The following is a 24,213-nucleotide window of genomic DNA, read 5'->3' as shown; positions in this document are numbered from 1 at the left end:
TAAATTGGCTTAAAATTGCTATGATAGATAGATAGATAAATTATAGATATATAGAAAGAACATTATATTTGACATCAATTAAGACAAAATATTTACTTTTCAACTTAGAAATATAATGCTATTTAAAATAAAATATAATATTATAGATGGCGCTAAATATCATGGAGATTAAAACTACAATTTAACATAACTTAAATACTTCCGAATTTGTTAATATTAATTAAATATTATTAAGAATCACTCCCTATTTAAGTAGGACAAACGTCCAATAATTAATAAAGAAGTAGAATATTACATAATATATTAACAAAATTATAATTGACTATTATCAGGTAAAATAATTGACTATATAATGTCACAGTTGTGACTGTGACTGCTATAATCATTTTGATTGGACAAATAATATTTAAAAGAAAACTATTGGCTAAATTTGATTGACATTTTTTGGGATTATATATATAGATGAAAAAAAATTTTGGACGAAAATTTAAAATTTTTAGTTATTACTCCAACCTTTAGCTACCTCATTGTTGAAAGTGTAAAGGGATAAATGAACTTTAGTCCACGTAGAAAATGAGATGCTTGAAAGATGTTAGCTAAAATGATATTGTCATTGATATTTGGATAAAAGATGTCCAAGCATTCTGCCAGCTGTTAGCAAAATCTTTAAGCTCGCTTAATGTTATTTTAGTTAAAATCTTAATCGGACCGTTTTTTAAAATCCAACCGAATAGAGCTTTTTGACAAAACTACTTTCCCTGATTCTATATTTTTTGCATCTGAACAAAATAAATTATGTTTTAAAAAAAGAATAATAAAATGATCTAAATACATATGCTCACGATACGGTTTATTTATTGGACTCCTAATATCAAGGGGAGCATTTTAATAATACTGAATTTGATGAAGCTTTCAGAATTAAAAGCGGCATATTTAATATTCAAAATATGTGGAAAGTGGTAACTTCCATAAGAAACGAAATTTGTGTAATGCGCTTTGCCCACCTTGCACATTAAGAGAAGTGGCTAATATTTTACTAACATTTCCTAGTTCGACTTCTACAGAAAGAAATTGGTCGGTTTAGGGAAATATTCATACGAAAAACAGAAATCGATTGAAGACTTCTACAATAGAAAAATTGGTAAGAGTATATTATAACTTAAGAGTGATTAAAAAATAAAAGAAAATAATAATATTGTATATGAATCGGAATAAGACTCTGCCACAAATGACCAAACATTAATTGTGGCATAAATTAAAATATTATGAAATTTATTATTACATTCATTATAATATTATATATTACAACATAAAGTTAATATTGGCGTAAAAAGCATTTATTTGAATTTGACCTATGTATATGTAATATAATGATCTTTAACAGGAATTCATGATAATTCATCACATTTTTTAGAATATAAATCATATATAATTGAGACTCCCACCCCCCTAAAGTACTTTTTTGAAGAATCTCTTTGCCTGTTTCCAGTATTTTGATATAAATTGTTAAAGAAATAACTAATATGTTCATAACCTATGACAAGTGTTTGTAAGAAAAATTATCTCAAACTCTAACTTTAACATTCTCCACTTTAAATATATATAAGTATGAATAGTTTTTATAATTTAAAGAATCTTTTATCCTTCTCTTACATGGAGTCCTAAGCCTAACAATAAATTTGCTATTTAGCTTAAGCTAATCTCCAAAAAGTATCATAAATAATTTTACTCTGATTTAACTTTTTTATTGAAATGTACATTTATTAGAATGATCATTCTGAACCATCCTTACTCTTTTCAAATCACCTTTAATATTGATATAGGTATCACCACATTCTCTTAGTCTTTTTCTTTCATTTGCTTTGTTTCTAGAAGTTGAAGGGTAAGGTAGAATAAAAATAAATCTTTATATTTAATGAGCAAGTAATGCTTAACCCTTCGATACTTCATTGGGGTATATGAAACCCCAGCCTTGCTAAAATTGATATTAAATAAAAACGATTTATTATTATGTTCTAAATTCTTCAGTATCTTCATCAAATATATATTCCAAATTTCATATATTTTGGTGAGTAGCTTAGATTTAAGCATTTTGCAACTGATTTGGGTTTGTAAAAACAACACAATTTTTTTAAAAATTTTAAAACTCATTTTTCAAATTATTTTTATCATTTATTATCATATCAAAGAAAAATATGTCATAATGTTATCAACTTTTAACTTTAATTAAAATATGAGCATTTATAGTAATCAATTGATGCCTCAATTATGATGTTATTTAACAACGAATTTTTGATAATTTTTATAAGTTTATATTATATCATTATTAGTAATTTATTTTTTATAAATAATATTTTAAAAAATTTGTTTGTATCAAACAATCATTTACCTGTTAAAATGAAATAAAACTTCAATCAAATTTAAAACCTAATTTTATGAATGTTAATCCGCAGGTTGGCGCTTTATTATCATTAAAAAAATTTATTTACAAATAATAATTGAAATTAATTATTTGTTACAAAACAGTATATATCTCTTTCTATATTAAAAAAACCCTAAAAACACAAACTAAACAAAATCTACCTAAACAAATCCTCGAAACTAAACCCAACCCTTCTAAAAAAACAACTATCAAAGATTATACGAAATTACAAATCAGAAAACCAAGAAAAACTAAATGACAATCCAAAATTTAAATAACTCAAAAGTCAATAATAATAAATCTTTATTTAAGATAATATCAATAATTCTTATCAACATGTATGGAATTACTTCAGGGACCTAAACACCATCCTAAGCTAATGACGATATTACCTCCCCCCCCCTTCCCATCAAAATTTTACCCCCCCCCCCCCTATTCCTTATAAAATAATATTTTTTAATGAATCTTTTTATAGGGTGATAGAATAGGTCATGCTTTTAACGTGGCTTTCAAGTTAAATCAGGAAAAAAATTTTTCAAATTAATTCCAAAAAAAATAATAATTATAATATCAAATCTATATTATATAACTACAATATTACATCTAATTTTATATCCAATCAACCTTATTTTAATCGGTTGATTGGCATTTCCCGTAAAAAAAAAATATAAAATGTAAACGTATTTACATATACGACATATATCAAGAGAAGTTTTGCGGAGAACATTTTAATTTTATAATGGCTTCAAGACCTGAAATGAGCCAAAATTGTATCAGGGTTTAAGGAAGAATCCATCCACCTTTGCGCCTAATTTTGAAAAGTTTTATTACATTTATTTTTAAAATTTTCATAGCTTATAATGGCGACTTAATTCGGTTTTAAAATATATGATCCGGGTATTTTTTTTAAACCCGACCAACGTATTTTTTTGTAAAAAGAAGAATTTTAGACACAGCTTGGGTATATTTAAAAAATTAAAATACGGCCCGCCCCTCCGGCCAAGGCCCTTGATAGCTCTGATATATTTTAAAAAAAACGACTTGTAGAATAAATGTAATATTTTCCAAATGATAACTTAATCCTAATTACCATTGTGGACAAAGTAAAAGAGCTTGTAGAATAAAATTCTAATCCGGTAAGGTTGTCATGCATAAAAAATATTGGGGAGTGAGCTCGGTAAGATACATTCACACGAATCGCGTGGCTCCTAATTATTTTAATTCTAAATTGGTAATCACGGGAATTCATTCAATATTTTCCGCTTCATAATAATGTATACAAACTTATGGCATGCAAAATTTTCAAATCGGATATTGGCTTGAATATATTCTTTGTAATTATACTCATTATATTCTCGCTAGTGTCTAATATTCTTTAATTTTTACCCACCCCCCCCCCCACCACATTTTAAAAGAAATTCAAATATCAATGCTTTAAGCTCTAAATTTTTCTTATTTATGTAACTTATGAGAGCCTATATTAGCCGGGGTGGCCTAATGGGTTAGATGTATGCTTGGAAACAGAAGTATGAACAAGGACGCAGGTTCAATCCTGGTAAGGAGTATAAAAACTTTCAAGTTTTTCTTCAATAACTGATGTGTAAAGACATATGGTATGATGAATTTCGAAGCTTAGAGATGACATCCCAGTCACCGACAGGTCTGGACAGCCGCGTGCTAAGGATACCTGTCCAATAAACAAAATGAAGGAAACAAATGGAAATATGAATATGAAAGCTAGGGCGTTTCCTCCAAGCGACGCGCAGGGTGTAGACCTCCATCTTGTGAAAAGTAAAGTAAAGTAAAAGTCAAAGCAAAGAAGACAAGATTAGCAAGTTTAAATATTGGGTCGCTTAAAGGTGAGAAGAGAGAATTGGCATCAATGTTGAACAAGAGAAAAGTTGATATAGCGTGCATACAAGAGACGAAATGGAAGGGAAAGAAAACTTTGATGATTGGAGATGAGTATAAATTGTACTATAATGGAATTGTTAGCAATAGGAACGGTGTCGGCATCATTCTCAGTCAAGATCTAACCTCCTCAGTAGTAGAAGTCAAAAGGATCTCTGAAAGACTAATGAAGATAAAACTCTGCATTGGTCAATCAATACTACACATCCTTTCAGTATACGCTCCTCAAACGGGTTGCAAGGCAGAAGAGAAAGATGACTTTATAACTATCCTTGATGAAGCTGTAATGGAAATCTCTAAGAATGACCTAGTCATAATTGGTGGTGATTTAAATGCGCATGTGGGGAAAGCAAGAGATAGCTACAAAAGGCATCATGGTGGTTTTGGATATGGAGAAAGAAATGATGAAGAAGAGCATATACTGAAATTTACCCAAGCCTTCGACCTTGCGTTAATCAACACCTACTATAGGAAAAAAGACAGTCATCTAATAACATATGAAAGTGGTACAAGGAAAACACAAATAGATTACATGCTAATCTCTCGCAGAAGATTAAAAGATGTAATAGACTGCAAAGTCATCCCAGGAGAAGATATCGCCGCGCAACACAAGCTACTAGTCATGGATTTACACATCTCAAATAAATCCACTCAAAACAAGATAAAATATCATGCATCAAATGGGGCAAATTAAAAACAGACAGATGCCTTTGCAATCAATGCAAACATTGAAACAATAGATTCCGCACAAGTCAGTGAAAAAATGTGGACAGACCTTTCATCCAGATTAATAGACACTGTCAAATCGACACTAGGCTTGACAAGGAGAGGTAGTAAATCATACAAAAATTATGGTGGTGGAATGAAGAGGTACAAACCACTATACAGGAGAAAAAAGCCCTTAATAAAATATGGTACAAATCCAAAAATCCAGATGACAAGACTAATTACAAAAAATATAAGAGAATAGCTAAAAAGGTGGTGGCTAGGGCCAAATCTATGGCATACGATGACATGTACGAAGATCTAAAGGGTAAAATAAAATATACAGATTAGCCAAACAGCGAGAAAAGAACTCTAGAGATATAAACGGATCTCCGAAAGTAATCAAAAATAAAGATGGGAAATTGATAATAAAGGAAAAATAAATAATGAATAGATGGAAAGAATATTTTAGAAGCTTCTCAACTTTAATACCCACATACTACATCTAATCGAACACTCCCCATGTCAAAACCTTGTACAACCTATTACAGAACAAGAAATAATCACATGCCTCAAGCATGTGTAAAACAAAAAAGCTAGGGCTCTAGACGATATTCCAATAGAAAGTCTTAAAGCACTAGGAGATGATGGAATACATCTCCTCATTATTCTGTACAATAAAATACTTGGAAATGAAGAGATTCCCCAAAAATGGAAGCAGAGCTATCTAGTTCCTATCTTCAAAAATAAAGGGGATCCACACAATTGTCAAAATTACAGGGGCATAAAACTAATGTCACACTGTCTAAAACTATACGAAAAAATAATAGAAAAAAGATAAAGAGATATAATCGAAATAGGAGAGACTCAGTTTGGCTTTATGCCTGGAAGATCAACAACCGATGCTATCCACGCAATTAGGCAAATGAGTGAAAAATACAAGGAGAACAAAAAGCTACACATGGTCTTTCTTGATTTAGAAAAGGCTTATAGAATCCTAAAAAAACTTATCTGGTGAGCGCTACGCCACAAAAAGGTTCCCGAAAAATATATAAGAATAATACAGGATATGTATATGGGCCATACAACAATGGTCCGTAGCACAAAGGTACTTCAGCAGGCTTCACAATAGCCGAAGGAGTTTATCAAGGGTCGGCTCTCAGCCCACTTCTCTTCATTACAGTAATATATCTCAAACAGTCCTGTGGAATATGATATTTGCAGACGATGTTGTGATAATTGCCGAATCTAAGGATGAAATGAAAGAAAGATTAGTGAGTTAGAGAAATATCCTAGAACACGGATTAAAAGTAAATAGAGAAAATACGGAGTATATGGTGATAAGAGGAGATGAAACAGAGAGTATTGATATAAATAAATGGCAGATATCGGCAATTGAAAGCTGCAAATATTTGGCCTCCACTATACAAACAAGCGCCACAATAGAAAAAGAGATAAAGAGTAAGATTAATCAAGGGTGGTTTAAGTGGAGATCTTTATCTGGAGTGCTATTTGACAAAAGAATCCCACACAAATTAAAGGGAATTTACAGTTCCATAGTAAAACCAACTATTCTTTATTGTTCGGAAACATTTCCAACCAAAGAATCAGACGAGAGAAGTCTACAAACTATGGAGATGAGAATGCTGAGGATGAATGATGGGGTAACAAGAAAGGATAATGTGCGCAGTACAAGAATACTAAGTAGTTTAAAGGTAGTGCCCATTAAGACTAAGTTAATGGTAAACAGACTTAGGTAGTATGGGCACACAATGAGCCTATGAACTATATAGGAAATAAGGTTGAGAGTTTTGAAGTGATGGGCAAACGTAAAAGAGGAAGGCCAAAACTTCAATGGGGCCATAAAGTTAGAGCCAATATAAAGAAGTATAAATTAGATAAAAGAGATTGTATGAATAACATAAAGTGGAGAGAGATGTTGAAGGAGCTTACCACCAGAAAAGGTGAAAGCTAAAAAGAAAAAAAAATGAAAGCATATATTAATTCAAAAGGATCATTCTTGAACACTGAAGCGAGTACGACCTGGTAATTATTAGCATGCACTAATGTAATAAATCAGTAATAAATATTTTTTTAAATCAAAATATTTACCTCCTGGCAGTTCATTTTGTTAATTTCTGGATGCACAATATTGGCAAATATAAGATGTTTAAAATTTTTCCCGTATTGAGAATTTATTCCTTCAGCACATTTATTCACTAATTTCTTTTTCGTATATTTTTTAGTCCCAATTGGTAAAATTTAGTAAAATATTAAATGTAATATCCTCTATAACTATCAAATATGTCTGTAAAAGTGGCATTTGACCTAATATTTTGTGTTGTAATGATACAACTTTAAATGTAATATCCTCTATAACTATCAAATATGTCTGTAAAAGTGGCATTTGACCTAATATTTTGTGTTGTAATGATACAACTTAATTGTTTCAATTTATTTCATATTATGTATTTAAAGTTGTTTTGATTTAATTACATTTACGTTTAATATTAATTTTTTACAAATGTTTCACTGAAGGCGAAAATTGTTATATATTTTTTGATGTAATTGATTTAATTTACATATAAAAAGTTATCCTTGATGATAAAAAAGGATGTAGTCTTGCCTTATGGTTTAGCGAATTTTTTCAACTGTTAGTTAGCAGATTTAAAAAAAATTATTTTAAGTTTAAATTGGAGTTTAAAATTTTCAAATAGGTAGATTGTTAGGTTGATTAGGATTATTCAATCCACTTTGAATGAAATAATAAATTAAGATATTTAATTATCAGGTTTCTCAGTGTCCATTTGCAAATGAACTATTTTTTTACTATTAATTAACTGATATTTAGAAAAGTAAAATCATTAAGAACATGATAATAATATTCCAAATATTAAGGAGATGAATATGTAAAGATGTCACTCAATTCAAAAATTATACCTTTATTTAAAGATAGTCCATTAAAAAGGAATCCAAAATTAGTAAGATCAAGAAAAGACCAATTTATAATTTCTATATAAAGCATCATACAGTTCCGTCTAATGGATATATTTTGAAGACAGGTGTACAATGACAAATTCTGATTAATATTATTTACATCATTTCCTAATAGATATTTATATTTCAAAAAAAAAAAAATTGGCCTTATAAATTTAAGGTAATCGAGGGAGTTTTAAACAGTAAATATTATATCAAATTTAATGTTTAGAAATTTTAACGGACTTTCGATATCAGAGTGGATTTCTAGATTAATATATCAAAGTATGAAAAAGGAACGGGGTGTGTACTCGGGCCGGGCTTTGGCCAGGGCCGGTCGGTCGCTGAGAAAAATATGTATTTATTAAGAAAATGTTATATCAATAGATTAATTCAGAGTTGTTAAGGAATAAAACATCTGGCGCGCCCCTTCTTTCAAAAATTCAGGAGCGGGAGCTAGCTCTATTTAGGGTTGTAGTGGAGGAGCTCCGCTCCACCGCTATTTTAAATTTAAGGTATAAATTAAGTTATTTTTGTAAATATTAATAAATCTATTTGTATTTGTTAATTTAATATTCAATAAAAATGAAATTTTATTTTATTTAAAATTGATGCAATATTAGATGTTAGGCCGAGTTTTTATATTGATTTTTTTTCCATATAATCAAATTAAAAAATTTAACAGTTTTTACTTTTTATTTATATCAAAAATTTGTTGAAAAATTTTGTAAAAGTAATAATTAATATTCATTTTATCGATATATGATAAAAAAAAATTAGTTTTTGATATTATAGACTCAGACATCATAGAATAAGAAATTCAAATTTTAATTGGGTAGAAAAAAATTAATAAGGATGGGTGTTATAAACGTGTCCATATCTTTCAAATAAAATCCTAAAAGGGAATTACAAGTGTTTCTTCGAAACACTTCATTTTCCCTCTTAGTTCAACACATATGCCATTCTTCTTTTTTAAATATATTTTTATTATTTTTGCCCCTCTACTATTGTTACAAATAGCCATTTTTTACATAATATATAAATATATATAATAATTTCCATCATAGAAAATTTCTTTTCTCCAATCCTATAGTGCGCACAAATTGAACGATTCTACGCTGCGTTTCAAAACGCAAATAATGCATTTTAAATGCATTCTTTCAAATTGAGCACATTTCCGTTATTCATTTTAAATTTATTTTTTTTAAATTACAAAATAGCTTGCGTTTTTTTAAACATTTATAAATTTTGAAGTGAGAATGGATAAAATTACACTATTTAAAATATAATAATATATTTTGTGGGACATGGAACGTTGAAATTACCAAACAGTTTGCAGAAATGCTGGTATCTGTTATTGGTTCCATGTATAAATATATAAGAATATTAAATAGTATCATTTAATTAGCTTATAGCTCTAGAATTTCATGCTTTTATAGGGTAAATTATTTTAAAAAAAACAAACAATTAAAATAAAATAACAATATGTTTTTTTATTTTTGCACAACCCTCAAAAAATAAATGACAATCAAATATATAATATATAACAAACAGATTTAAAAAATACATACGGTAATTTTTTTGCATTTACAATTTTTATATAATTTAATTTTTTTTATAAAATACATACGGTAATTTTTTTGCATTTACAATTTTTATATAACTTAATTTTTTTTATAAATTAGAGTTTAATATTTTTTTCAAATGTTTAATATACGACAAATTTTATCTAGTAATACAAATTCATTTACATTAAATCCTGATCCTGTTTTATCTAATTCAAATTCAATACCTAATATTACAAATAATTTCCATATGATCAATTCTTCCTCTGTAAGTGGTGATTCTATTACTTATCCAACATCGGCTATTCCAAGAAGAAAATATACTAACTGGAATAAGGAAAAAATTGATATAGTAAAAAAATTATTATCGGTACCCGAGAGAGAGCGAATGAAAATGACAGATATCGCTAAATATATAGATAGTTAATTTCTGGATGCACAATGTTGGCATATATAAGATTTTTAAAATTTTTTCCGTATTGAGAATATATTCTTTCCGCAGATTTATTCACTAATTTCTTTTTCATATATTTTTTGGTCCCAATTGGTAAAATTTATTAAAATATTAAATGTAATATATTCTATAACTGTCAAATATGTCTGTAAAAGTGGCATTTGACCTAATATTTTGTGTTGTAATGATACAACTTAATTGTTTCAATTTATTTCATATTATGTATTTAAAGTTGTTTTGATTTAATTACATTTACGTTTAATATTAATTTTTTACAAATGTTTCACTGAAGGCGAAAATTGTTATATATTTTTTGATGTAATTGATTTAATTTACATATAAAAAGTTATCCTTGATGATAAAAAAGGATGTAGTCTTGCCTTATGGTTTAGCGAATTTTTTCAACTGTTAGTTAGCAGATTTAAAAAAAATTATTTTAAGTTTAAATTGGAGTTTAAAATTTTCAAATAGGTAGATTGTTAGGTTGATTAGGATTATTCAATCCACTTTGAATGAAATAATAAATTAAGATATTTAATTATCAGGTTTCTCAGTGTCCATTTGCAAATGAACTATTTTTTTACTATTAATTAACTGATATTTAGAAAAGTAAAATCATTAAGAACATGATAATAATATTCCAAATATTAAGGAGATGAATATGTAAAGATGTCACTCAATTCAAAAATTATACCTTTATTTAAAGATAGTCCATTAAAAAGGAATCCAAAATTAGTAAGATCAAGAAAAGACCAATTTATAATTTCTATATAAAGCATCATACAGTTCCGTCTAATGGATATATTTTGAAGACAGGTGTACAATGACAAATTCTGATTAATATTATTTACATCATTTCCTAATAGATATTTATATTTCAAAAAAAAAAAAATTGGCCTTATAAATTTAAGGTAATCGAGGGAGTTTTAAACAGTAAATATTATATCAAATTTAATGTTTAGAAATTTTAACGGACTTTCGATATCAGAGTGGATTTCTAGATTAATATATCAAAGTATGAAAAAGGAACGGGGTGTGTACTCGGGCCGGGCTTTGGCCAGGGCCGGTCGGTCGCTGAGAAAAATATGTATTTATTAAGAAAATGTTATATCAATAGATTAATTCAGAGTTGTTAAAGGAATAAAACATCTGGCGCGCCCCTTCTTTCAAAAATTCAGGAGCGGGAGCTAGCTCCTATTTAGGGTTGTAGTGGAGGAGCTCCGCTCCACCGCTATTTTAAATTTAAGGTATAAATTAAGTTATTTTTGTAAATATTAATAAATCTATTTGTATTTGTTAATTTAATATTCAATAAAAAGGAAATTTTATTTTATTTAAAATTGATGCAATAATTAGATGTTAGGCCGAGTTTTTATATTGATTTTTTTTCCATACTAATCAAATTAAAAAATTTAAACAGTTTTTACTTTTTATTTATATCAAAAATTTGTTGAAAAATTTTGTAAAAGTAATAATTAATATTCATTTTATCGATATATGATAAAAAAAAATTAGTTTTTGATATTATAGACTCAGACATCAGTAGAATAAGAAATTCAGAATTTTAATTGGGTAGAAAAAAATTCAATAAGGATGGGTGTTTATAAACGTGTCCCTATCTCTTCAAATAAAATCCTAAAAGGGAATTACAAGTGTTTCTTCGAAACACTTCATTTTCCCTCTTAGTTCAACACATATGCCATTCTTCTTTTTTAAATATATTTTTATTATTTCTTGCCCCTCTACTATTGTTACAAATAGCCATATTTTATTACATAATATATAAATATATATAATAATTTCCATCATAGAAAATTTCTTTTCTCCAATCCTATAGTGCGCACAAATTGAACGATTCTACGCTGCGTTTCAAAACGCAAATAATGCATTTTAAATGCATTCTTTCAAATTGAGCACATTTCCGTTATTCATTTTAAATTTATTTTTTTTAAATTACAAAATAGCTTGCGTTTTTTTAAACATTTATAAATTTTGAAGTGAGAATGGATAAAATTACACTATTTAAAATATAATAATATATTTTGTGGGACATGGAACGTTGAAATTACCAAACAGTTTGCAGAAATGCTGGTATCTGTTATTGGTTCCATGTATAAATATAAGAATATTAAATAGTATCATTTAATTAGCTTATAGCTCTAGAATTTCATGCTTTTATAGGGTAAATTATTTAAAAAAAAACAAACAATTAAAATAAAATAACAATATGTTTTTTTATTTTTGCACAACCCTCAAAAAATAAATGACAATCAAATATATAATATATAACAAACAGATTTAAAAAATACATACGGTAATTTTTTTGCATTTACAATTTTTATATAATTTAATTTTTTTTTATAAAATACATACGGTAATTTTTTTGCATTTACAATTTTTATATAACTTAATTTTTTTTATAAAATAGAGTTTAATATTTTTTTCAAATGTTTAATATACGACAAATTTTATCTAGTAATACAAATTCATTTACATTAAATCCTGATCCTGTTTTATCTAATTCAAATTCAATACCTAATATTACAAATAATTTCCATATGATCAATTCTTCCTCTGTAAGTGGTGATTCTATTACTGATCCAACATCGGCTATTCCAAGAAGAAAATATACTAACTGGAATAAGGAAAAAATTGATATAGTAAAAAAATTATTATCGGTACCCGAGAGAGAGCGAATGAAAATGACAGATATCGCTAAATATATAGATATGTCGTTATCGTCTGTTAATAAATTAAGGCGAGAAACGTTTCCCGAAATCATCGGAGATTCTTTGAAAGAATATGTAATTGGAAAGAGAGGCAGAAAAAATAAAGACACCTTCGATGTAGAAAGAAAAATAATCGATCTTTTAATGGCGAACAATACATTCACTATTAAAGATATAATAGAAAATTTACCTCCGGGATTTCCAAAAAACGAAGGAACTATACGGAAATATATTAAAAAAATAGGATGGTCAAAAAAACGTGCAGGAAAAGAGCCAGATAGGAGAAACACATCCGGCACAATCAATATACGCCAAATTTATTGTATAAAAGTACTAAATATAGCCAAAGAAAAATTATTCTTCTTAGACGAGACAGGCATAAATTTGCACGTTGTACCTGTTTATGCCTGGGCCCCATATAATGTTACGCCAAGTGTTAAAGTCCCGCCATCTAAGGGTAAGAATATAAGTATATTATGCACTATGGGAATCGATGGTGTGATACTTTATAGCATCATTGAAGGACCTTATAATAGCCTTTTATTTAGAGATTATATGAATGCACTAATTAATATTCTACCGAGTGATGCAGTTATTGTTATGGACAATGCATCCATCTATAAAAGCCACCTCATTGATTGTTTTAGAGCGCGAATAGAATATTTGCCACCCTATTCGCAGCAACTAAACCCGATTGAAATTTTTTTTGGAGTGTTAAAAAACAAATATAGGTCGATCAACCCGACCAAATACTCGAAACGAAATAATTAATAATGTAACATCAATTCTTAATGAATTTACTATTCCTTTTGATTTTTCAAATTATTATAATAAAATGCATCAATTTTTGGAGATTGGTTATCGAGGACAACCAATGAATTAAGGTAAATTTATAAAAATATAATTTATATTGAAATATATTTTAAAGGAATTTAGAAAAAGGAGAATATTTATATAAAGAAAAAACGAAAATTAAAATATCCAATTTTTAATGTATTTTTTAAATCTGTTTTGTTATATTATATATATTTGATTGTCATTTATTTTTTAAGGGTTGTGCAAAAATAAAAAAACATATTGTTATTTTATTTTAATTGTTTGTTTTTTTTAAATAATTTACCCTATAATACCAGTGTTCAATATCTAAAGAAGAGATTGGGATTTGAAGCACTAGTTGAACAAGGAGAATATAGAAAAATGTTCAGGTTCTAAAGGATGAATTCATGATTATAAATAATAAAAATTTCATAAAAAAGAATTTAGCAGATAGAACAACAACTAGCATTTGATATGTGCGTAGATAAAATTATTTCATTTATCTAGCATTTATATTAATCAATTGATTCTTAAATTATGGTGTGTTAACAAAATCGAATTTTTGATAATTATTCTAAATTTTTATCATCATTATTTATTAATTTATTTTTATAAATAATATTTAAAAATTTGTTCGTAAAACAATTTTTTATCTGTTAAAATTAATAAAAACTTTAAGCCAAAATATTTAAAATTTAATTTTATGAATATTAATCCGCATGCTGGCGCTGTATTACTAAAAATTGTATTTATTTATTTTTTTTTTATATTTTACAAATAATAAAATTTTAAGCCTTTATTCCTAGATTTCATTGACTACAAATTTATTTTGTCAATCGGGCAAAAAGTGTTGCAGAACATATGTTGTTTTATAAAAATAATAAATTACTTTTACGCTTCCGTATGACGAGGTTGATCTTATTTTTGTCTAATTTTTTTAAACTTGCCTGGTCTGAGTTTATCTACGAAAAAAATACATGTCTTTTTTGAATGTCAGATGTGGTTAACTTTGGCGTGTTAAAAGGTTAGAATCGTGTTATTTGTTTTAATATTTTAATTTGTAAATCAGCTGAGTATTGTGGTTGGTTTTCTATCAATTTTTCAAATTTTTTTTTAAGAGAAAGCGTTCTTTTAACAAAAGTTTCTTGCCATTTTCAATAGGAGATAAATACTATTTAAAAATAATTTCCATTTTGGAAGAATACGCTATTGATTGATTTATATAGAGAAAAAAATGACTTTTGAGAAAAAAATGATGGATATAGAATATTATAATATGAAGCAGACGATAATCCGGTTTATTTAATATTTCTATCAGTGACCATATATTATAAAATCGAATATATTAAATTGCCATTTATTAGCCCTAAAAATTGAAAAATAAATGCAATACATTTTAATAAAAAATCTGGGCCGTGTCTGGCCTGAAAATATAAAATCCGGGCCGAAAATTTACTTTTTATCCGGACGTAAAAATGATATCTCTGCAAGATCTCTGATTCATATTAACCCAATTCAATCTGTTGCATTCGGGGGAAAATGGCAATGTATGTAGTATTTGAATTTAAGATGTAGATAAATTTTTATTTAAGAAGTTTCATTCTCTATATCTCGGTACAAAATGATATATATGTCGTATGGGGATTCGGAATCAATGGGGATTCGGAATCTCTTGATAAATCCTTTACCGAGGGCCATTTAAAAAAAATTTAAAATCCGATTTAACCCGAATATTCTAGCATGTGTAGAGTATTTACCCTATAAATTTCAGCCAATTTTTTCATGAACTTTAGAACTACTTCTAATTTATATTAATTTTTATATGGATTTTTCATATAAATTAAAAATTACTAAAATATCTGGCTGAAATTTATAGGGTAAATACTCTACACATGCTAAAATACATTTCCGGTTAAATCGGATTTTTAAATATTTTAAATGGCCCTCGCTAAAGGATTTAAATAAAGAGACTCCGAATTCCCATACGACATATATATGTATAAACCAATAAACTTTTAAAATCAAAATTAATATCATGTCCAATATCAAGTCACAATTGAACAAAATACATTATAAAAATAATGCCTTAAATAGTGATACATAAACATTAAAATATATATTGAAAATCACAAAATATAACACAATATAATGTTTAATTAACACAATCCTAACATCAAATAAAAATTTTAAGAAATACAAATATTTTTTGTTATTTTTAAAAATAAATTCAAAAAATACAAATATCAAAAAATAAGTATTTATTTATATATTATTTATTTATAATAAATAATTATGATTTGAGAGTATTTCGAAGCATTTATTACAATATTGAGACCATTGAATGACAACTTGTGATATATCATTTATAGTATTATCATTACGAATAACATGGGTAAACCCACGCACCCAAATTTGAGTTCCTACTCGAATGAATCACTTCACACCCAGGGACACAATATCATTTTCCGTCAATCCCGGTAAATCCGATAGTTTTAACCAAATAATAAGAAATTTTACCAATTTTTCCCTTTTTAAAAAAATGAAGGCTAATAATGTTGCTTGTTTTGGTGGAAATTTGTTATCCTTATCCCAATTCTGTAATATATAAAGAATTCCAGTTTTTAATGTACAAAAAAAATATATTAATTTAAAAAAGGACATTCTTGAGACATTTATTAATTATTCCTATAATTAGTAGGCTGTGTAAAATTTTTATTTTTTATAATTTTTCCCTGGTTGATTTGGGACACTCAAAAGAGAACTAATTCAAGCAACAATATTGAGAAAATGTGCTACATTATGATATAAATATTAGTATATCAATAGATTATTTCAGAGTGGTTAAGGACGGCCACTATACTTTTTCAGATAGAGGTAGCTGGAGCTAGCTCCTTTTAGGGCTGGAGTGGAGGAGCGCCGCTCCACCGCTCGTTTGAATTTAATGTATATATTTAATTATTATTGTAAATACTGATTAATCTATTTAATTGTTAATTAAAATTCAATAAAAAATGAAAATTTAATTTATTTAAATTTAATATTAAATGTTGAGTCGAGTTTTATATTGATTTTTTATCTAATCAGTTAAAATATTAAATATCAAGTTTTTTTCTCTTTTTTTATATTCAAAATTTCTTGGAAAATCTTGTAAAAGTCATAATTAATATTCATTTTATAAGATATATGATAAAAAATTAGTTTATGATATTATAGATCCAGACATCATACCAGAATAAATTCGAATTTCAATTGGGTAAAAAATTTCAATAAGGATAGGGCTTAAGAACGAGTTCTATCCCTCAAATAATAAATTCAATTTGAAATCTTAAAAGTGAACTTACATGTGTTTCAAATCTTAGTTCAACACACATGGCATTCTTCTTTTTTTTTTAAATCTATATTATTATTTTCCGATGTCCTCACTACCTCATCACACGTCATATCATCGCTTAATAAAATATTTTGAGAATAACATATAACATCAACATCCAAGAATGCACTATGCAAATGAAAAATTTAGTAATCGTTTGAGAGTTGTAATGATGGAAGAAATTATCGTTTAGTAAACCAGATCATTAATGATTGTAAAATATTCATATGATGACTTCGGAAAGATCAAATTCAAAATCATGAATCTGCAAAGAATATGGATGGAGACGATATGGTGCGAGGTTCGAGTCAGTAAAAATATATTTTATTAACTAACTTCTTTTTCTTTTGTTAAGGTATTTATACATTTTCTAATATATAAATTAGAATATAAAACGAAATATAAAAAAGTAAAATAATATATAAAAAAGTAAGGTTACGCCGTTTATAAAATAAAATTAGATTATAACAAAAATAATAAAAGTTCAAATGCACAAAACAAAAAATAAGATAAAGGAATAACGCAACATTCTCCCTCTTCTGATAATTTCATCGGAGAAGTCATAGAGAGTTTGTTGTTCAAGTGGTTTATAATTTTGGTAATCAAGTTGTATCACATTTCTCAAATTTCATAATTAATCCAGTCGAATATTGGAATTTGGAATAAATCGGAATATATAATTTGGAATAGTTGATCAAATCAAATATATGAATAATATGCACGAATAAAATTTTGAATTTTGGAACAATAAAATATATAATAAGGAATGATAATTTATGGAATAAGGAATAAAATTTTAATCCAGAATAAGGAACGATAAATCATAATAATTTTTATATTATTTTTAAGTTAATCATAGCGTTTTATACTTTTAGCGTTTTAGGCGTTTTATATTTTTAGCGTTTTATATTTTATAAGCGTTTAATTTTTCGTGTTTTAGTGTTTAATTAATTTTTGTTTATTTTCTATGTCCCAGGTTAAAATATGCAAATAATATATTATTCACATTTCCCTCTCTTTAAATAAAATTTTAAATTTCACACCCTAATTTTAATTCAAAAAAAAAAAAAAATTCTTCATAAGATGTTTTGAAAATTCACCACATAATTTAAATATATTTTTCTAAAATGAATGTTTTTTTACATAACTTTTTGTCTTCAAAGCTTTTAATTTCAAAAACTTTTTATCATATTAAGTATTACTTATAAGGGTTATTTGAATCAATCATGTGATTTAAAAATTACATTTTAACATATTTAAAATTAAGTTTTATCTTCTTGTTTAGGATTTTTAATATTTTTAATTATATTTAAGAATTCATCTTTAGGTTTATGTTAATTTACAACAATTGGTCATCATTCAAGAAATCAAAAAATATCAATATTATCCATTATGATTTTACATTTTAGTAATTTTAAAAATTTATAACATGCCTTTATCCTGGCATAAAATTTTAATTTATAATACTTCTTACGTGGATTAGAATAATAAGTAACCATCATTGGTCTCACAAAATAGAATTCATAACCTATCGTTCAACTTCCATATCAGTTCTTCCTAGGTTGTCACATTAGGTTAGGTGCTGGCTATTATATTCCAGTCCAACATCCAGAGCCGGGACACCATAAAGAAAGAAGCTTTTTGCATGAAAGAACGTACTAAGGTTTGATTCTTGGTCATCTCAGTAGTTTAGGTAGTCACAATAGATAAGGTAGTCATAACATCACAATAGATAAGGTAGTCATAATAGGTAGTCATCTCCATAGGTTAAGCACAAGGTAGAGTCATAATAGGTAGTCATCTCCATAGGTTAAGCAATCAACACAATAGGTAGTCATATAAATAGAGTCATCTCAATGGATTAAACAATCGTCATAGATTAGATGGTCATCTCAGCAGATTAGGTAGTCATCTTTTTCTAGTCCACCACCCAAAGGGCACCATGCAAAGAATATGGATGGAGACGATATGGTGCGAGGTTCGAGTCAGTAAAAATATATTTTATTAACTAACTTCTTTTTCTTTTGTTAAGGTATTTATACATTTTCTAATATATAAATTAGAATATAAAACGAAATATAAAAAAGTAAAATAATATATAAAAAAGTAAGATTACGCCGTTTATAAAATAAAATTAGATTATAACAAAAATAATAAAAGTTCAAATGCACAAAACAAAAAATAAGATAAAGGAATAACGCAACAGAATCAGAGCAATTTTTTTTATTTAACTATTTTTACATTTACAAAAAAAAATTAATAATCTAATAATTGGTTGTCTCACGATTAACAATCCAGAAGATCAACTAAATATTTTTATCGATCATTATAGAAACATTTTCAATCGTAAAATACATCTCATTAAATCTTTAACTTCTCAACAACTAAACACACCTGCTCCTTTTCCCTTAAAACAAGATGCTATCATAAAATCTATGAACAACCTCAAAGATCACAAAACTATGTCAGACAATCTTTCAAATTAACTTTTAAAAAATTTCCAATTATAACATGAATCAAAAATATTAAAACTTAATTTCATGAATATTAATCCACAAGTTAGAGCTTTATTGTTATAAAATTTTTAATTTTTATTTATTCATATTTACAAATAATAAAAATAGAAAATATCTATTTTGTTACAAAATAGATATATCTTTATATATCAAAATAAGTTTTGCAGGGAATATTTTAATTTTATATGGGTTTCAAGACCTGAATAAGCTAAAGTTGTATCAGGGGGAAGGAACATGAGTAGTGGATCTATCCATTTTTCCGTCTAATTTTGAAGAGTTTTGTGGTAGACCTACATTTGACAAATAAATATTACATTTAGTTAAGCATTTCACTGTTTCCAATATATAGTACTATTTCGAAACCTCATATGTACATAACTGAAAAACAAGGCTCACATTGCTTGAATTATTCATTGAAAATACTCCTTTTATTTTTTTTAAAGCTATAATTTAAAAAGATTAGCCCAAGTGTGACCATTTGCAGACTCTTAACCGACCGCTTCCAATTGAGTTCCCATATCTGGCTTAGAAGGCAATTTATAGCAAAATAATTATATTACAATAAAAGCGAATAAATATATATAATTAAATAAGAGTCAGATTTTCTTCATTTGATATCATTTTCTTATTATGTATTTCAAAAAAAAAACGTTAAAATCAAAATAGAAATTATGGAAAGATATATTAAATATAATATGGTATTTGTGTGATGTGAATACAGGGACAATAAATAAATTATATTGGATATTACATATTAAAAATAAGAAAAAGGGATTTATAAAAGTTGATTATATGATGGATCATTTAATGGTTAGAATGAAGAAGTGTATCTTATACAAAAATCTATTGAGTTAAAATTATAAATTGCATGGATATTATGTATATGAAAAAGAATATTCACGGAGGTTCTTATTATTTTTCAAAATTAATTTTTTTTTATTGATACTGATAGTCATTTTGTTCTATTTTTTTGACAAGATTTTTTAGAATTTTTAGGATTCAAAGAATCAGTTCCTCTCATTATGACAACCTTTTCTCTGTTCCCTCTTTTTACTCCGTTATATTAAATTTTCTACCCCATTTCTTAAAATTTTACTCGTTAAATCTTTTATAAAGATTTTAATCTAATGAAACTACATACTCCTCAACCAAATAATATTCTCCTTTTCTAATAAGAGTTTATTCAAGTTTCTTGTTCTTGTACTTCCCTATGTAATATCAATTAAATTAAATGGTGCCACTCGATACACAAAAATCATTGATTCGTGGACTCTAAATTGTTGTTAGTTCTATAAATCAGTTCATTATTATTATTTAATAGGAAGATATGATAAATAATTGTATATTATTCTATTTTTTTTGTTTAAAATATTATCAAACAAACGTCATAGGGTGATTAAACTTTGCAAAAATCTGAAAAAGATTATTAAACAACGCAAAATGACAAAATCAAGCAAAATCATATCAAACAAAAAGCATAAAATCGACGTAAAAGGCAAGAAAAAATGATGTAACAATCGAAGTAGGCTTATAAATGTTAAAAATAAGAATCATTATTTATTTTTGTTAAAGATTTTTTTAAAATTTTAATGATAATGAATTACTTAACCAATTTATTTAAGTTTAGTACAGGCATTGATAGAGGACATCCTAACATGGATAGAGACAATTGTGGTAATATTAATCATAAATTAAATTCAAATATATTTTTAAAATATTATTGAGTAGTTACTCATTTTTTTGAGATTGTGGTTTATAGCGACAGGTAAAATTCGAGTTTAATATTTGTTTAAGTCATTTATTAAGTAAAGAAAGATGTCAATATATTGGAATAAAATGGTATAAATTCCTCAATTCATGGTCGAACAAGAAAAAATATGAAATAATAGTTTTAACGTCATTTAAATGGACGAGGTAAGCCTAGGGACTCTTTTTTGGACCAGGAAATAAATATATTAAAAAGACATACATTTGATAATATATATAAAGTATTTATATTAATTCAATTTTATTTAATAAATTCCAAAAGATCCGATCAGAAAGGGTGTTCATAACACTATCCAACCAACTTCAAATACAAATTTGAAGGTAGTATATTTGTTTTTTTTTCATATATAATAATATTATACATACATAAGTACATAGAATATTTAAATGTTTAGTGGATGGTGAGGAAGTGTGATCTATTTATATTTGTTTAATTTTGACTTTACACTGGTCTTCTATGTAAATTATTTGCAATTTAATATTGTATTATAAATTTTATTAAAGCAACCGTCTCATTTGGTTCAATACCAACTTATTGGGAATCAATTATTCCCAATATATCCTTACACATACTATATTCAGATGGATCAAAAAACCATCAAGGGTAATTCATTATTATTTTATATCAAATATATATTTAAATATAACCTAGTGGATAGTTATGTTGATGAAAATATAGTGAGGAAGAATTAATTAATATTGTTATAGCAATTGTTCATATTTATTATTATAAATTGTTTAATTTATAAAAAGTCTATTAAAATAGTTATTTATAATTGTAATCAAAATAAATAGGTCGCTATAATATAAATAATTATAAATGTGTGATTAGGGTACATGTATTTCTTAATTTTAAAGAATTATAAAGAATATTAATAATGAAGGGAAGGAAGTTAAGATCTAGATCTCGGGCTGGGATGATGCATATGAAATTAGATATTATAATTGGAATTTCTATGCTTTGATATAAGTATACCTCTTTTTTAAGCAACCTGATTTAATTCTTATGGCTTTACCAAGACTTTTAATTAGGTTGTGAGCCTCGCTTCCAATGTTAAGATTGTAGAGACAACTAGGACGATTTTCCCAGTAAATTTATAATTATTAATTTGTATCATTATCTAATCTAATCACTCATTTATAAATAAACAACATATTTTGGTTACAATTTAAATAATTATTGTAATAAATTTTATATAAATAAAATTATTTTGTAATAATAAATATTAATAATTGCCTTGAAATAAAAATGTGTTTTGAAATGTATTTTCAACGTTGTTTTATATTTATTTCGATATGTTATAATATTCCCAAAATTGGTAGTTAAATATTTGAATTTAATTTTTATCAATTTTTCCATTGCAATTTTGCAAGTCAATTCAATATTAAACAAATTATTCAAGTCAAAAGTGTGCGGAATCATAGTCATAGGGTTCTATAAACAATGATGAAATACATTTCAAGTAAAATATGATTTTTCAAATTACAGATTAGTCAAAAAATAAAGTCATGTTTATATATATAGTATGTATAATATACAGTATAACTTGCCTAATTGGGCTTTTGTTAATTCGGTCAACTTTTAATTGACAAAATCTTTAATGCCAATTAAATTCCTAGACTTGATTATTAGAGCCACTGTCTTGGCTTACTAAAAATCTTAATTCTAATTGGGCTTAAATTAGACAAGTTTTACCGTTAATTAAATGGTAATGATGGATCAATTAAATTGGCAAATGATATATATAAAGTTTTATGTTAATAATTATCTCAACTCAGATGCTGACATACGTATTCAGGAAATGAGAAAACTGAGAGAATACCAGAAGGCTATGGGGTCCTCTGTGGTTATTGGAAGAAAGCTGCCCCAAGCTAAATACACATACCAAAAACGGTCCGTGGTTATTGCCATGCCCGTTTGCTAAAGCTGGGTATGGCCTTTCTATATGAAATGTCTTTGAGGAAAAACCCGATCAATTTTATAACTATGTCGGATAAAGGATTGGCTAAGAAGACTGATATGATGCTAATTTTGCAGGCGATCTCAGCCTTCTCCAGATTTTCGGACATCAGGGGGATTGATGTTAACGCATTTAATATTTAAGGAAATCGTTGGAAACTTGTGAGATATCACTAATGACTCCGGTGGATCAATCTGCTTTGGGATGGTAGCTGAGCAGATTTTACCTAGCTGGACTTGCTCGATTATGCTGGCTTGTAACAGTTGCGACTAACGAATTTGTTGGCCAGTCATATGGTGACTGGGTTTTTGCAACTGTTCATATATACTTGGACTAGAGAGATCCTATTTTTAGCTCGGTGGCTGCTATATTTAGTGAAGGGATTATCCAGATGTGACATATAAAAGCGATGCCGTCTCTATTAGGGCTTGGAGGCAGAGTCTGTCGGACACACCATTTCTTTAATTAGACAAGACATTGAGTGGAGGATGGAGGGAGTACTTATAGTGGGTGAATGCCTCGAAGATGTCATAATAGTCTTCTATGACGGCACCTCATTCCCTTCCTGGCGTTGGGCAGTGCTGCCTTTGAACCCAGCGCCACAGCAACGAGTTACTTGACTAATAGCTGACAAAGTTGCGAGATAGAATTTTATAAAATTAAAAATTGATTTTTATCGAATCAATAACCCAACCCGAAATTAATAAATATTTAAAATATAACAAAATTGTTTATTATAGTTAAAAATTTAAGACAATCCCGAATTTTATTTAGAAAATTGATTTTCAAAAAAATAGGCTATTATATTTAGAGTATTTGCAATGCGAATAGTGTCCTTTTAAATATTTTATTAAATAAATAATGTTTATTTTTTGAAAATTATTAAAATACTTGGTCAGATATGTTAAATCTACCAGAGACATCTATACTACATTACTTGCCACTTAAAGCTGGCATTATTTTAAAAAATGATTAAGCATTTAACTGTCATTCGTGACTCTAGTTAATATTTTTTTCTTAA

General features: G+C 27.0%; 1 protein-coding gene across 1 annotated transcript; it reads left to right on the top strand.

Annotated features, from left to right (window-relative positions):
• Window positions 1–4,304: 4,304 nt before the first annotated feature.
• On the top strand, window positions 4,305–5,389 carry LOC135929469 (craniofacial development protein 2-like). Its single transcript, XM_065466107.1, has 2 exons — window positions 4,305–4,656; window positions 5,268–5,389. The coding sequence occupies exons 1-2, from the start codon at window positions 4,305–4,307 to the stop codon at window positions 5,387–5,389; spliced, it is 474 nt and encodes a 157-aa protein (XP_065322179.1).
• Window positions 5,390–24,213: the final 18,824 nt, after the last annotated feature.

This window comes from Gordionus sp. m RMFG-2023, chromosome 1 (genome assembly GCF_954871325.1).
Source record: "Gordionus sp. m RMFG-2023 chromosome 1, tfGorSpeb1-WG-v2, whole genome shotgun sequence".
Lineage (NCBI taxonomy): Eukaryota > Metazoa > Nematomorpha > Gordioida > Chordodea > Parachordodidae > Gordionus > Gordionus sp. m RMFG-2023.
This window is presented reverse-complemented; position numbering and strand designations above follow the sequence as displayed.